At 41.7% G+C, this 16,288-nt stretch overlaps 1 protein-coding gene and 1 long non-coding RNA gene across 4 annotated transcripts in view; one reads left to right on the top strand and one right to left on the bottom strand.

Annotated features, from left to right (window-relative positions):
• Positions 1-10,319: 10,319 nt before the first annotated feature.
• Positions 10,320-11,447, top strand: LOC127594606 (uncharacterized). The gene is made up of 2 exons (XR_007960838.1): positions 10,320-10,384; positions 11,281-11,447. It is a non-coding gene; the product is annotated as an uncharacterized LOC127594606 (long non-coding RNA).
• Positions 11,448-11,523: 76 nt separating this feature from the next.
• Positions 11,524-16,288, bottom strand: part of LOC127594584 (C-Jun-amino-terminal kinase-interacting protein 4-like) — a 46,677-nt gene continuing 41,912 nt past the window's right edge. For all 3 annotated transcript variants that reach the window (XM_052056429.1, XM_052056431.1, XM_052056432.1), the window contains 5 exons: positions 15,850-16,021; positions 15,634-15,747; positions 14,011-14,184; positions 12,852-12,974; positions 11,524-11,681 (listed from right to left, as the gene is read on the bottom strand). In XM_052056429.1, the coding sequence (XP_051912389.1) occupies positions 11,563-11,681; positions 12,852-12,974; positions 14,011-14,184; positions 15,634-15,747; positions 15,850-16,021 (702 nt within the window). In that variant the 3' untranslated portion in view covers positions 11,524-11,562. The remainder of the gene's footprint in view (positions 11,682-12,851; positions 12,975-14,010; positions 14,185-15,633; positions 15,748-15,849; positions 16,022-16,288) is intronic.

Raw genomic sequence — 16,288 nt, 5'->3', positions numbered from 1 at the left:
TTTGGAATGAGGAAATCGATGCAGAGCCTCAATAGAATGGCTGGAGCTAAGATTCTAAAATGGAACGTCTGAACTGTGAGGCAGATGTAGTAGTTCATTACGCCACGTCACAAAGTATTAATTTAATTATTAAAGTACTGTACAATCTGTCTCATGGTATTGGGGCTGTAAATAACTACTTCAGTTAGTTCGTGTCTCACCATTTTTTTTCCTCCATCGAAACACCACGACATAACAACATGATACCGAAGGAGACTGCAGATGTCTGTTTTGCCCTATTTTCCTCCATCCTGCTGGTAATATAAACAGCAGGCAGGCCGGGATGAGAATCGGCCGCTTGGCATCTTTAAAGGGAGAGACGCTAACAGGGCTGAAGCAGTCTTCTGAGTCCATCACATATTTTAATTACCGTCGTCCCGAGGACCCAGCCGGTTAATCAGTACTCCACTTGTGCAGCAGGCAGGAGATGCCACTGAGCACGAGCAGATGGAAGGAGTGAGCTAACCTCCTTCCGCCATAACAAACGAGAGCAGCGAGAGCTTAATGAGGCCTTACTTGTACGTACTACATAACCTCGCTCAGAAATACAAAGTCTTATGCTGTCTACCATACCTGGTTTTTTTTTGTTTGTTTGCTTGGTTTTTTTTGGGACAATCAATTGATATAAATGTATTCGTAAATATCATCATTTGAACATGATCAGTTGTAAAGTGGCAAATGGGAACTGGGAATGCAAGTAAAGAATCAGCTACGGTGCAGGACGTTGTAGGAAATGTGTTATATTGAACATCATTGCTTCTGGGTAAAACAGAAGATGAAATCTGACGCATTGAATCTGACATGCAAGTATGCTTGAACTCTTATTTGGAGAACCGTGTGATTGAGAGAGTGAGATCAGGCCATGAGGAATAAAAACACTAGGAATGTATATAAATGATTCTTTTTGGTCTGAGCAAATTTGAAAACAGTGTTTATTATTAAATATACTGTACTACTTTTAGCTTTCTATTACACACGCAGAAGCACAATCGGCTAGCAGACACAGACAACAGAACACAGATGGGCACACCATCTTCTTTCTTATTTCATTCTTCAAATATTTCAGAATTCTAAATTTAAAGACTTCTGCGCCGCGATTGTGATTTGCAGAGTTTGGAACAAGGCGAATGAAAAACAGTAAAAAATCATTTGGTTTTTCATGTATTCATGTATGACATGCTCAAATGTTCCCCTAGTTGTTCTGAGCCCACATTGACCCTAGTGAGGATCAGGCGGTTAGGAAGATGAATGAATGCATGCATTCATTCATTCATTAGGAAGATGTTGGTTAGGAAGATGGTTAGGAAGATGAATGAATGAATGGATGAATGAATGAATGCATGCATCTCATGAATTTTATTATTTTTTATTATTATTTGTTCCAGTAGCGGGCGGCCCGGTAGTCCTAAATTCATTCATGCATTCATTCAGGGCGGCCCGGTAGTCCAGTGGTTAGCACGTCGGCTTCACAGTGCGGAGGTGCCAGGTTCGATTCCAGCTACGGCCTCCCTGTGTGGAGTTTGCATGTTCTCCCCGGGTCTGTGTGGGTTTTCTCCGGGTACTCCGGTTTCCTCCCACATTCCAAAAACATGCATGGCAGGCTGATTGAGCACTCTAAATTGTCCCTAGGTGTGAGCGTGAGCGTGGTTGGTTGTTCGTCCCTGTGTGCCCTGCGATTGGCTGGCAACCGATTCAGGGTGTCCCCCACCTACTGCCCGGAGACAGCTGGGATAGGCTCCAGCACCCCCCGCGACCCTAGTGAGGATCAAGCGGTTCGGAAGATGAATGAATGAATGTTCCAGTAGCACCGGAGCAAATCTTGCCCTGTGAACACCCCTTTAGATTCATGTCTGGACTTTGACTTTGCCATTCTAACACCTGGATATGTTTCGTTTTGAATCGTTCCGTTGTCGATTTTACTTTATGTTTAGGATCATTGTCTTGTAGGAAGGTAAACCTTTGTCACAGGCTCAGTGCCCCACGAGATGTGTGAATCTTTTCATATTCTAATCCTGCTTTAATACCTCTCCACAACTTTATCCCAGTCCTGTCTGGGGTGTTTTTCATGATGTTGTGTGCTCCCCAATATTCTAACAGACCTCTGAGACCATCACCGAGCAGCTGTGTTAATATTCAGATGAGATTGCACACAGACGGACTCAATTTATCATAATCATTTAGGTCAACGATGGATTAATCTGAAATTGTCAGGGAACCTCTGGAGTGAGTTGGCTGCACTCACAGTCAAGGGGCCGAATAATATCACATTTTTTAGTGTGTGTGTGTGTGGGGGTGACACTTCACAATTGTGTGCCACTTGGTGTTGAGAACAAAATAAAATCTTATTTCATATCTTTATGTTTCAGGCCCGAAATGTGGCAAAAGGTCAAAAAGTTCAACGGGGGACACAATACAATACAATACAAACTGGTTGCCAGGCAATCGCATAGCACACATCCGCGCTCACACTCGCACCAAGAGACAATTTAGATTAGAGAATTCCATTAACCTGCCATGTATGTTTTTGGAATGTGGGAGGAAACCGGAGTACCCGGAGAAAACCCACACAGGCACAGGCAGAACATGCAAACTCTGCAACAGGAAGGCTCTTGTAGTTTCCCTCACTTTACAAAAACACACCATTTTCTCATTCTATAAAAATACTCTGCAACAGACCTGGAACACTGGTGATACAAAGGACGTGGGCATCACACACAATGAAGCTGTCAAGGATGATTCCGGGCTGGTTAGCATCAATGACAACAGCTTTAGTAGTCGACTGGGTGCTGGTACAAATCCACACCAACGATGACAACTCATCGTGTTGTTGCAGTTCTTTTTGCTGTTCCTTTTCATATAATGCAGAAGAGGTGTGCATGTTTTCAATTTAGTCATTGTTATTTTCTGTGTTTTGAGAAAAAGATTGTAAGTGTAACCAACATGAGGGGAATTAAATTGTTAGGACAGAATTACTGAACACTGGGACTAGTAAGCCCTGAAACAACAGAACAAAATTAGGCTGTTTCCTAAAACAATATATGCCAGTGCTAAAGCTTTTATTTTCCTTTACATTGTCATATGTCAGCATTCCATGTGCTCCCCTAACTGGCGACTGTATATTCGCCTGCCTAGCCTCAAACTGCAGCCAATCCTGAGTAGACATGACGGGAGCTACAGGCAAGGTCAAGCTGTTATGTTTTTTTGCCTGCCCCCCCTTCCCCTCTTCCCCAGCACACACACACACACACACACACACACACACACACACTGAAGTCTCGTCTCCGTGGTAACTGCTACCTCTCATTTTAATGCAAGATAATGTTAACTGACTCATCGAACTAATCAGTGGAATCATAGCAGCTGTTGTTGAGTTATAGAAGATGGTTGATTTTCAGCCAACAGACTTGAATACATTGATGAACATTCTTTTCAAGTACTTTAACGGTGGTCGCGTTGACTTAGATTGAGCCGGGTGTCTGCTGCAGCCAAATAATAGCATGAAAAACATTAGCGCACACACCTCATCCAGATTGTTGCCATTTACATTTGTTAGAATCGCCGCCTCTTTTGCCGTTTCCACTCGTTCAGTTTCCCTCAGATGTTCTTTCTCACTCATGAATGTTTGATGATGCTGCTCTCCCAACATTGGCTGGAGAGTCTAAGGTTGCTTTGTGTACTTGTATCGACTTAAAACTTCAAACCTATGGCTAAATGTGAATCTCGTTACTTCAGGTACTGTAATTCTTGCTGAAAGATTATATTTTCAATATTCTGTCCTCACAAGGATCCAGCCAAAAACAAACAAAAAAAAAACAACTGAATTGAGATATTGTTGCATTTTACAGCATAGCAATATTAACCCTTTCGGGGATAGCGGTCACGACAGTGGACAGCTTATCATGTTATCCGGTTAGATGGGGCCTTAAAGGGTTAACCTTGCTTTCCTTTTTGTGACATTTTACTTTCATCCTGCCCATGAATCCCACTTATGTGTCAAGAGGCTACCACATCACATTTCGAATTTTTTTATTTTTTGTAAACTTGCTTCGACGTACATGCGCAGCTAGCACTTCCTGCCATCCTGGCACCCCCGAAGACTGTCGGAAAGAGCCATGTCTCTTCTGCGTCGTCACAGCAACAATCTCCATCTCCATCATGCACTTTACTTTTATATTGCAACAGGAGCAGGAGTCCACGCCTGCAGGCACATTTAACCCCAAGGAACAACCTTGTCAGCATTCTTGTGTGACTTTGCTTATTTATTTAAAGCCGTTACATAGGTACAAAGTAATTTATGTTGGTTTTATTTGTGTTTTTATTCATTTGATTAGCGATAATCAGTTGAGGGAGACACATGGGAGACACAACAATTCTCTGATTGAAGTGTGTTTTCTTGAATGCCAAAAGATAGAACAAACATTTCTCAAAAATGAAGTTTAAACAATATTTTAATAATTTTTGTAAGTAAGCTTTAATGAGCCAAGCTTAGTCTATCGCTATTCTGGGATCATGGACTAGTAAAGTTATACTCACAGTAAATATTTGACTAAAAAATATAACAATCAAATGGAAAAAAAGAATTACTGACACTCGAGTCAAAAAAATAAAAATGGAAAACTGGGAAAAGCAGAAATACTGTAATAAGTCACTTTAATTTTTAGATATCCTACAATTAATCAATTCATTCAACAAAACTGAGAATGTAAAAGCCTGTTTTGACAAAGTACGGAGTAGAAAGGTTGTGTTTTCCAGTTTGGAGAGTAGGCATGTCCATAGTCCGGTGCAGGGAACAATTGCGGTCCCCTGTTTAAATTTCCACCAGCCATCAACATCTGGCATAAAAATAATAAAGTTTGGCCCATCAGCACTGTTGACCACAGTTGATAATACAGTACATCTGTACAAAAAAGCTATTTTATATTTTACCGGAAGATGGCAGCAGACCTGTTGGCGCTGTCTGTGCTTTCAGAACAAGCGCACTCCGAACTAGCCACGCTCATTGCATTAAGCCTCAGAATAAATTGAAAATCCTGATGTAGCCCTTTCGCCCTCATTTCTAAAATGAAGATTGTAGCGTCTAAAGAGAAAGTTGACAGAGATCGCTGTCGCTTCCAGGAAAATTAGAAATTGGCATTTTTTTTCACTAAGATTTGAAAAAATTGTGTCTTCCTAATTTGCCAGGAGCCTGTGGCAGTTTTCAAGGAATTCAATCAATTTGTACAATCATAAACCGAGGACCCCCCCCCCACCCCCGTTTTGCATCCTTTTCCAGATAATTTCGTTTCAGCAAAATTTTGTTAAATCAAACCCTCACTTAAGATGTGCCTCAGAACTTTGTCCTGGGGACCTAGCTTTTCAACATCTATTCCGCTATCCCCACTCAGAACAGAATGGCTACTAATGGTGAACTACTTAATGTTTTTAAACTTTCATGAAATTATTTTTTAAAAAATCTAAATTACAGTGCGGGATGGTAGGTGAGTGGTATAAACAATGTATTCAATATAAGCTCTCTCTCTCTCTCTCTCTCTCTCTCTCTCTCTCTCTCTCTCTCTCTCTCTCTCTCTCTCTCTCTCTCTCTCTCTCTCTCTCTCTCTCTCTCTCTCTCTCTCTCTCTCTCTCTCTCTCTCTCTCTCTCTCTCTCTCTCTCTCTCTCTCTCTCTCTCTCTCTCTCTCTCTCTCTCTCTCTCTCTCTCTCTCTCTCTCTCTCTCTCTCTCACACTCACTCACTCACTCACTCAAAATAGCAAAATACCAGGCAATAAGTGATTCGAGAGAAATTAAGCGTAAAGAAACATATACAGCAACCAAAAGGCTGAAATTAAGTTGCTACGTCACTGCATAGATCAGCTAAAAAGAGCAGTATATTCTGGTAATATAATAAATACTTAAAACAGCAGCAGAAGTGGAGACAGGAAATTAAAATTCTAAACTGTTATCCATGCAGATTTTATCCAACTCAATCTATCAGCACTGCTATTTGTCACTTGAGCACCGAGTTGTTATTTTGACGGATGACATTTGATGAATCTAATTGAATGCACTTGCGTTCTGCGGTTGAAAACAGAATCGGTAATGGCTAATTAATTCATGGACACAGATATTGAATGAATTCTCGTGAACTAAATGAAAGCCTATAGTACGGTGTTTTCATTTAAAATATCAGATGTTATCCTAATTAATCTGACTGTCATTATTTGACTGTCATTTGGAGCAATTTAGCTTCTCGAATGGAGTATAGAATTCAATCATACCAAAGTGAATTATTTATGCAATTATTATGAGCTCAAAATATTTTTTAACCTTAATTTTATATCGTGATATATATCCTTATTGTGGAGGGACGCGATTGATAAATGATGAATTTTGGGCCACATGGACCAGCTCCAGTGGAGGGCTTTACCAGGGCTACACAGATTTATAATGGCGCTATAGCACCTCCTAGCTCCCGGTGTGTGCTTATTATAACTGGAAGTAAAAGGTTATCTCCCACGGAAAGCTAATATTAAGATCAAATTTGAACTTTGAGTAATTCATAACGGCAAGTAGATTTTGTAATAAACCTTCTGGAATGTTTGGTGGTATACGTGTGAGAAAGATAATACAAGAGCCATTTTGAAATGTTTCATTTGTCTTTATATTCGAGCTGCTATATTTGTAAGCTTATGTTAGATTATTAATTATCACTTTCTGTTTGCGCATCATATTATTACATGTTAAAATTACCTAAATTGCATTCTGTTGTTTAATAATTGCTTAGACGTGTTTTTATGTTGATAGTTTCTGATTGGCTGTTGAAGCAAGGGAAAGCAGGAAGTGATTTTTGTTGCCGAGAGTGTGATTTCGATCCTGCTGCGATGTAGACATCTTTTCCCCCCCTAATAAAGCTGACTTCAAACGCAATCAATCTTTTTGCCGTTTCGTAAAGTAGAGCCATCCATTCAAAAATTACTAACCCCTCAACTTACATATTCAAGGCTCATGAATGCACTCTCACTTGTACTTCCAGCACGTGACTGCTTATTGGCTGGAAATGCTGCTCTGATTTCAACGTGTCTATGTAGGTCAGAGTTGTAAGAAAAAGTAAGTACTGTGGACTGGAGATACTTTGGAATTACTTATCACATTTTTGCCCCACTTCTAATCCTCTCTGTGGCAAGTCCACCGAGTCGCAAAATGATTTGAACACATTCGTGATCAGTCTTAAGGACGTTATTTACTTTGACTGCAACCAAGAACAACCACAGCATCATTCGTTTGAAATTGCAGAGTACTGTATTTGATGCAGCTCTTGTAATTGATAGAATGAGAATGTGTAGGGCTGTAGGCGTTGCGTCTTGTACTCTTGTTGGTGGAGCTGATAATTCACACAAGTCACAAAGTCAAATCTTTCCCTGAATTTGAAATGCAGACACCCCATGAATATAAAAAACTAAAATATGACAAAAATGGAAATAACGCGTTTTTTTTTGGGGGGGGGGGGGGGAATTCCCACTGGACAGCGACAATATGGTACAATGTTGTACAGAAATGATGCCTGTTACAGAATTTCCAGCTAAACCCTGTCCCCAAGGATTAGACATAAAAGAATGATATTTGGGATCAATTTGGCTGAAAGTGAAAGCTAGAAGACTAATTTTTACAAAACAAAAGACGCCGGGATGATGTAATGTTGCGTATTTGCGGCGTACAGTATTTGATAGCTTGATTTAACACGACTGAGAATCAGCCAGTTATCAAAATAGCACATCTAAATTTATTCTCAATTCCTCACTGCTATGAATTAAGTAGTTCCTGTTTACATTTCTTCTTTCAAAATATGTATGAAACTTTTTTTTTAATCTAGAAGAAACCTTCCATTTCCCAGTGGGAGTCCAAGTTGGCTGTATTAAATAACAAGGAACTGAACATTTTATCATGTCCAAATTCAATTGGTCATGCCCAGTTGCAGTGAATATGGCACGTCAAGCTGAAATCCCAACTCTGGGAATAAATAAATAACTATAACGAAGCTTACACAAATGAAATACTGCCTTGGGGTCTCTGCTGCTGAGAAACAAATTAGTTCTGGGAATCAAACAAATGCAATTCGGAGTGTGGTGTATTGCTCTACTCGGGGAAATGCACTTTCATGCTTTAAAAAAAACATTGTAACAGATGAATTGCCTTAGCAGAAGTCAAAGTTGTATTATTTCAAAAAGCAAGTTTGAGTGATTGGAACGAGCATACAAAGAAGTATATTTACATGCAGTGCTACAAGTAAAAAAAAAAGTAGACTCCAAGAAATGTCAAATCAGCTAAAGCAACGTCCACAAAAGAATCAGACCAAATCAAAGTCAGCGAAGGCCCGATTATGAAATGTCCGAAAAATTAGCCTGAGCAACTATATTGTGCAGTGTCTGGTTTGTCCTCCTGATTCGGGCCTATCACTTCAATATTTAAATCACAAATCTTTATTTTGTTTGGTCATCATTGACCAATCTATGATTGTGACGTGAAACAAAGATCATCAATTAGTAAGCAGTGCTGGCTAACCAATACATGGCACCAAACACAAATAAAGTGGGAACGCACAAATGAAGCTTCACAAAGCACTTGTGACAATATTTTACTCCTCTAGAGGGCACTCTTGGTTTAAAGGGTGGACAGTGGACAGCTTATCATACGAAAGGGTTGATTAAAATGACAGAAGTCTTGATACAGAAATGTGTGGGGGATGCCAAAATGCAATTGCCAAAAATATAAACTAGCATGAATGTTTCAGGACTTGTTTCTAAGTCTTGAGTTGTGAAACCACCTCATTAAAATGGGGGAAAAAAACAGGCAAACTCATTCTGCCCACAAAATAGTTTTTAATTGATTGTTAAAAATAAGGCGAGAGATGTAGGAGTACATATTTGTGTTTGTGTACTGCAAACTGGGACTGCAACAGTCCCTGGCAAGTTTCTGACAATCGCTTTATGTAAATCCGAGGAGGGAGAAGAGTGTTTGGACAAAGTGCTCAGTATCAGAATGTGGATGGATGAAATTTCCTTTGCCTTTTTTTGTCTATTTTTAGAAAACCTCTTGCTGAGGAAACACCACACATCCCTCTTCTCCCTGCGGATATTTTTGCATAGCTCAGTAAAGTATGACTACTTTTACAACCGCAATCACCCAAGCCGTCCTCAATCATCTTTCATACATACTGGATAATTTATATTTAATGTAAAAAAAAAAGATACACTCTGAACTGCAAAGGCTCAATCATTAAAATAAATACTGAAATGGCTAAACTGCAATTACATGTCTATCTTCTACCGAAGAGAACACACACACAAGCACTGAGACGCGCAACGCTGTCGACAGACCTTATTTTATCTTCTTAAATACCAAACAAACAAACCATTGCAGTGTCAAAGGACAGAGGGCAGGAAACAGTTTCGCTGTCATTCGACCACCACCGCCACCATCATAAAAGAAGACATTCAAAAGTTCTTTCATATAAAAGCAAATATTTTGTGCAAGAATTGTTCACATCGCTGCACGTGTCAATGCTTGGGTGGACGCACTCAATAGTTTTTTTTTTTTGGCTCTTCTCATTCTATGAAAATATTCCACCACAATTTCTAAATTGAAGTCTGAAAATTACATCTTATTTACACCAAGAGTTTGCTTACAAAATATATGCGCGTTAGCAAAACAGAGGCTGATTTTTATTTTATTTTTTGTGACCGAAAGGCGCCGCATTCTCATGAGACACGATTCGTTTAATTCAGAGCGTGCCGAGCTTTAATGAAGAATCCTTTGGTAGCAAACGTAACATTCTTTCAAGCCAAAAATAAATATATGCTGGGAACGGCCTAAGGCGGCTGGAGGACTGTTTACATTTGAAGGGCAGGGGGGGTATTGCAAATGAGTGAAATGAAGGAAAACAAAAATTGTAACTAAAAACCTCCAACCTTATTGCTGATCATCTTTTCTATTTCCCCGTTCCTTTGCCAGCATGCTTCTTGATCATTTCCAGCTGTCGGAGTTTAAGTGTTTGGAAACACACGCATGACCGTGTCACAATGTTCTCTTTTGATCGACCGAATCTTGCATCCTCTGCCGCTTATTTGGTTGGACTCATCCTCGGCACAGCAGTTTTATGCAAAACAGCCAACGTGTTCATTTGTCCGAACACATTCCACTTTGAGGAGTCGAATGTCAACCAAAAGGCACCAAACTGGATGCTGTCTGTGCCATCTGTTGCATATTTGGAGACAATAATAATCCATGTCGTGGACTGGGGAGAGACACTCGACTATATTTTTGGTTTTAAAAAAAAAAAAAAGGGGGGGGGGGGAAACCCTGTTGAGTTTGTGTTTGTTTCCATCCATCCATCCATCCATCCATCATCTACCGCTTATCCGGGGCCGGGTCGCGGGGGCAACTGCTATAGCAGGGAAGCCCAGACTTCACTCTCCCTAGCTACATCTTCCAGCTCTCCCCGGGGGATCCCGAGTCATTCCCAGGCAAGCTGGGTGACATAGTCTCTCCAGCGTGTCCTGGGTCTTCCTCGGGGTCTCCTCCCGGTGAGACATGACCGGAACACCTCACCGTGGAGGCGCTCAGATGGCATCCGAATCAGATGCCCAAGCCACCTCATCTGGCTCCTCTCGATGTGGAGGAGAAGCGGCTCGACTCTGAGCCCCTCCCGGATGACTGAGCTCCTCACCTCATCTCTAAGGGAGAGCCCGGACACCCTCATTTCGGCCGCTTGTATCCGGGATCTCGTTCTTTCGGTAACGACCCATAGCTCGTGACCATAGGTGAGGGTTGGGACGTAGATCGACCGGTAAATTGAGAGCTTCGCCCTTTGGCTCAGCTCCTTCTTTACCACGACAGACCGATACAACGTCCGCATCACAGCAGACGCTGCACCGATCCGCCTGTCGATCTCCCGCTCCCTCCAACCCTCACTCGCGAACAAGACCAAGATACTTGAACTCCTCCACTTGGGGTAAGATCTCTTCCCCGACCCGGAGGGGGCACTCCACCCTTTTCCGACTGAGGACCATGGTTTCAGATTTGGAGGTGCTGATTCTCATCCCAACAGCTTCACACTCGGCTGCGAAACGCTCCAGTGTGAGTTGGAGAGCCCCGTTTGACGGAGCCAACAGCACCACATCATCTGCAAAAAGCAGGGATGCAATACTGAGGCCCCCAAAACGGACCCCCTCAACGCTTCGGCTGTGCCTAGAAATTCTGTCCATAAAGGTTTGTTTCCTGCTTTACATTATTGCCTACACACTATTTCAAAGAAACACAGTTAGTCTGACTTGCCTTCAACCAGACATTTCTCATAAAAATGGCTGGTTTATGTTTGGGTTTTTATGACTGATGTGAAGAACAGATGTGCTGAATAAATAAATAAGGTTTTCATATTCACTAGGAAAACGTTAGGCCAAATAAGTGAAGACGCACCAACATAACTTCTCGTTGTTTGGCTTTGAAAAACAAAGTGCTTGAGGCAGGTCTGAGGGTGCTGAGGTCAGCGCTTCATTTGTCATTGTCCACGACCTGCCATACGATGAGGTGGCTGCGCTCAGCTATTGTTAGCGGGGACTGAAGTTTCATTGGGGCATCCTCCACTTCCGCCGCTTCCGCTTCCTCGTCCCCTGGAGACACAAAAAGATGTCACGTGGTCTTCTAGAACCACTGCAAGCTTTCATTTTATTTATTTTTATTTTTTTAAAGTTCCCAGAAGTCTTACTAACATACGGTGGTGGCTTAAGACACAGGTGACTGACCTAACTTATGACTTGCTTTACCTTGCAAGCTCAAAATTGAGATACAAACGTTCCTGTGAACTCAACTCACATTTTACAACAGCGGCATTTTGGCAAATAACGATGAATATTAGCACCACACTCCGAGAAGCACTGAGATGTTATCATAACCTCCCATTGGGTTCTACGAAGGACATGCCCTGCTGCAAGCCAATTGGCTGCTGCAGAGAGACAAGGACTTAAGACCACAAGTGGAATTTCTTCAATAACATGTCAATGAACAGGCCAGGTCTATCTGTACTGTAGTGTCTGTCTTATACTGCCCCCAGGTGGACAAATCGGGCACACCAGGAGCAGCATTTATTTGATGCAATGTGGCAAAAACTGTTTCTTTTTATTCTATTTAATTAAAAAATGAATGTATGTTTTTATAAAGTACAATGTTATGAAGGTACGTTTCTTTCAGAAAATGCACCACAAAAAGCTTTGTGTTTTTAGGAGAAGGTGAGAATGGATGAATTGTATGTCCATTCATTTCAATGGGAAAAGCTGATTTGACATACAGTGATCCTCGAAACACAAAACACGTGTATGGTGTGTTCAGGTTTTGTAAATTACCCACTCTGTTGCCTAACAGTCTCGTTCACAGACGCATTTTCAGAAATAAGCAGACAATAGATTTATATCACACTTGATGATTAGGCCAGCACTAAAAAGGGGGAAAAACCCCCAAAACATGATTTTCCATAATATTAACCCTTTAATGCATCATATAGTAACCGCTGTCCCTTAAAGGGTTAAAGCCGAAGTCAAACCAGAAATTGCCTTTTGCAATTTTGTATGTGCCCCCACTGGTCGAACCACAGTATTCTGATTAATATTGCGCAATGGAATACGAAATCAGCAGAAAAATCCATCTGTGTTTATATATCGCAGGGCGCTACCATTTTGCATGGGTGGAATTTTCTGCTTCATTCATATACTCCGTACTCAATATTAACCAGATTCCCCATGTTTAATTTTGCAAGGCAAAACATGGTCTTGAACAGTAAAACTCACCCATCCTGAAATCTATGTAGCCTTCCCCCCCACTCATCACCAACATAGACTTGTTTCTATCCTGTGATGGGGCATCTGACGTCTTGTCATCTCCACAGCTGGATGTGGATGGAAGGGCATGACCTGAGAAACATCAACACACTTCAATTGTGTCAATTGTTGGAACTCCATTTCTCATGATCCACCAGTGCAGCATCTGCTTTCCACAGGACAATACCTTTTTGCTTGTATATTATCACTACACTCTCATAATCAATATCCCGTTACATTACAGCATTTCATCAACTTAAATCAGATTTATATTTAATCTTCTAACGTCCCCTAAGTGCACAACAAAGACTCAGGGAGAAGTCTATCAAATGATTACATCTAGCCTGATATCAAATCCGTTTCCTGTCGATGTTATTTTATTGATTAACGTGCAAATTAAAATCATTTGGAAGACTGAATTGAAGATGATTTGTATAAAGGCTATGTATGGCAGGGTTTTTTTAAACAGCTACAATTTTTGGATGATGATTAATGCAAAGGGACACAAGTTTGACACACATGTCCAAAAATAATTTTCTAGGTGGGTCCAGTGGTTAGCGCGTCGACCTCACAGTGCAGAGGTCGTGGGCTCTGGCCTTCCTGTGTGGAGTTTGCATGTTCTCCCCGGGCCTGCGTGGATTTTCTCTAGGTACTGTGGTTTCCTCCCACAATCCAAAAACATGCGTGGCAGGCTGACTGAGCATTCTAAATTGAGGATGGTTGTTTGTCTCTGTGTGCCCTGCGATTGGCTGGCGACTGGTTCAGGGTGTACCCCGCCTACTGCCCGAAAACAGCTAACTCCAGCACCCTCCTCCCTCCGCGACCATCGTGAGGATAAAACAGATCGAAAAATGGATCTGATTTCATCCACACACGACAATGAAATTACCAGATGACTTCCCCACAAAATAATTTGAGCCAATTAATTTTAACATTCATATCAAACTTGTAGCCCTTTTTAAAAAAAAATTAATTTCTAAATTTACCACAATGTAAGTCTAATTAAAAAAAATAAAACACTAACACCCCCCTCAAAAAAAAACAGATAGTGGTAAGCTATTATTAAAACAGAGCCACAGTCTACTCATGTGGCTCAAGGGCACCAAGTTGATAACTCCATTTGGTTTACCTGGGACGGCGGTGAAGAACTTTACGGCATCGCGGTGTCCATGGAAACAGAGCTGCGCGTGGGCCATGGAGCAGTATGGAACAAATGTCGCTGCAGCTACTTTGTCACTGCTCTCATCACCGTAGACGCGAATCTCACTCCCTGGGTGGCTACCTGTTCCCTTCGTAGGCTTAGCTGCAAAAATTAACACAAGGTTACCACTATCCCGGTTTGCTAATCCAGAGGCACTGTCTCCGGCGTCAAAATTATGGCAAGACATGTCAACCAGGAGAGCTCTGCAACCTCTCTTCCTCTTGCTCTCTTCCACCCACGAGGCTTTGCCCACAGAGGAGTTTTTTTAACCACCTCGTGACTTCAACCCCAAAGATAGGTGAGCCCACCACAGAGTCCCCAGACTGTGTTTCCTCAAAGGAAGGCATGTCGGTGGAATTGAGGAAGTCTTCAAAGTATTCTCCCACAGCAAGTCACAATTTAAAGTCAACAGTGTTAATGGTGCAGTGCTTCCCTGGTGGACCCATTATTCAGGGTTCCACACGTTCTACAAAACCTGGAAAGTGATTGACCAATTTTACAGTCATGGAACGCGAGGAAAAAAAACGTCCTGCAAACACTCGAGTTGTCCTGGAAAATTGTTTTCCCTTCCACTGTTTCTCTCTGCCTTGTGGGTAGACAGGGGGAACATCGATGCTATTTGACTGTCGCCGCTGGATAGCCCCGGGCCGCTTGTGTTTTTTGCACCTGCAAAAGCCAGCATTTTTCAAGGCCCCGTTTTGTTCAGTGGAGATATCGGTGCTGTTGGCCAGTCTGCGTTGGTGCGGCTGAATGGATGGCTGGTGGAGCCGAGGTTGAGGAGAGAGGAGTGTCGGCGTGGAGCGTCGGCACGGAGCGTAGCTGCATATTTGGAACTGAGAGTTGCCGCTTGGATTTGAAGCGGATTTTACATGGGATGGGAGAAGTGAAGCGAACCAATCTCTTTTTTCGTCAATGGACGCTGCAGCTTCTCGTTTACTTTCAAACTTAACTTTGCTTGTAGCAGACATGTGTACATTTTCTGCATGACATCTCTGATCGACTGGTGAAAGGACACGGATTCTCTCCTCTTTCATCCAGAACTGCTTCAAACGAAGTATACGCAGGAATAGTGGTTCTGAATGCATGACTGTCCATGTCTTATGTTATGTGTATTCACGTGTATTTATTATCTGTTATGATTATTTTGTCATTTTAAAATGACCTGTTCTCTAAAGTGTTTTGTGACTGCTGCAGCGGTTGTGAAAGCAATGAAACAATCTGTTTAAATGTACAATTGTAGAAAATAACATTTGTCCAAATTTTGGGGCTGGAATTTATTAGTGTATGTTGTGACAACTTGACTCATTCTGTGACAGATGAAACAGTCCTGCAGAATTCCCGGAAAAGTTATGCAAATTATTTCAAGCAAAAATTGGGAACCCTGAATTTCTTCAAAGTCGTCCAGAAGTCGTTTTTCATAGCCTTACCTAACTCATCCCATATGTCATCTATCCATTTATCGGTCTAAAAAAATCTGAGTTGGTTTACAGATGATAATGTCAAGGTATCCACAAAGACACTAATTGATTACAGATTCAATTCAATACTCACTCTCTACGAGAGGGATCGAAATGATGACTCCGTTTCCAGTACCAATCCACAGACGGTTACAAGACACCATGAGAGCCGTGATTCGCACAAATGAGAAGCCCAGTTTCCCCGTACCTGAAAAAGTGCGTAAATCATTGTAAAACATCGCATCCCTGACCTTCCCAGAAACCTGTGTGCAACGGTGGCTCCAGAATACATTGAAGACAATGAACCAACCCAACATCTTGCTGACATAAGGCTCAATGTCCACATCCTGTAGGTGCTGGAAAGTGTGGGCGTGGAAGAGCCTGAGGGTGGAGTCCAGCCTGATAGATACCCAGATCCCGTCACCATCCCATGCCAACTGACGCACCTGGCTCTCCTTACGGGGGTGTGCATCAAACGACTTCTGCAGGGTCAAATTTACATACATAATCGTGAGCAGAATAAAATTATACTACATTTCGCATTTGTCTGACTCTAAGTCACACTTTTTTTCATAGTGTGGCTGATCCTACCACTGATACTCAGGTGTGACTTGCACATATTAAAATTAGAGCTCGGACTCATACTCAAAATCCCCGTTCCCGAATCACAGCAGCGAACAAGTTCCGTTTGTATTTGAAACTACCTCCTGTAATTACAGCAAAGTCTTCCTTTTTAGTTTAAAATGACT

This window comes from Hippocampus zosterae, unplaced genomic scaffold (assembly GCF_025434085.1).
Source record: "Hippocampus zosterae strain Florida unplaced genomic scaffold, ASM2543408v3 HiC_scaffold_22, whole genome shotgun sequence".
Classification (NCBI taxonomy): Eukaryota; Metazoa; Chordata; class Actinopteri; order Syngnathiformes; family Syngnathidae; genus Hippocampus; species Hippocampus zosterae.
This window is presented reverse-complemented; position numbering and strand designations above follow the sequence as displayed.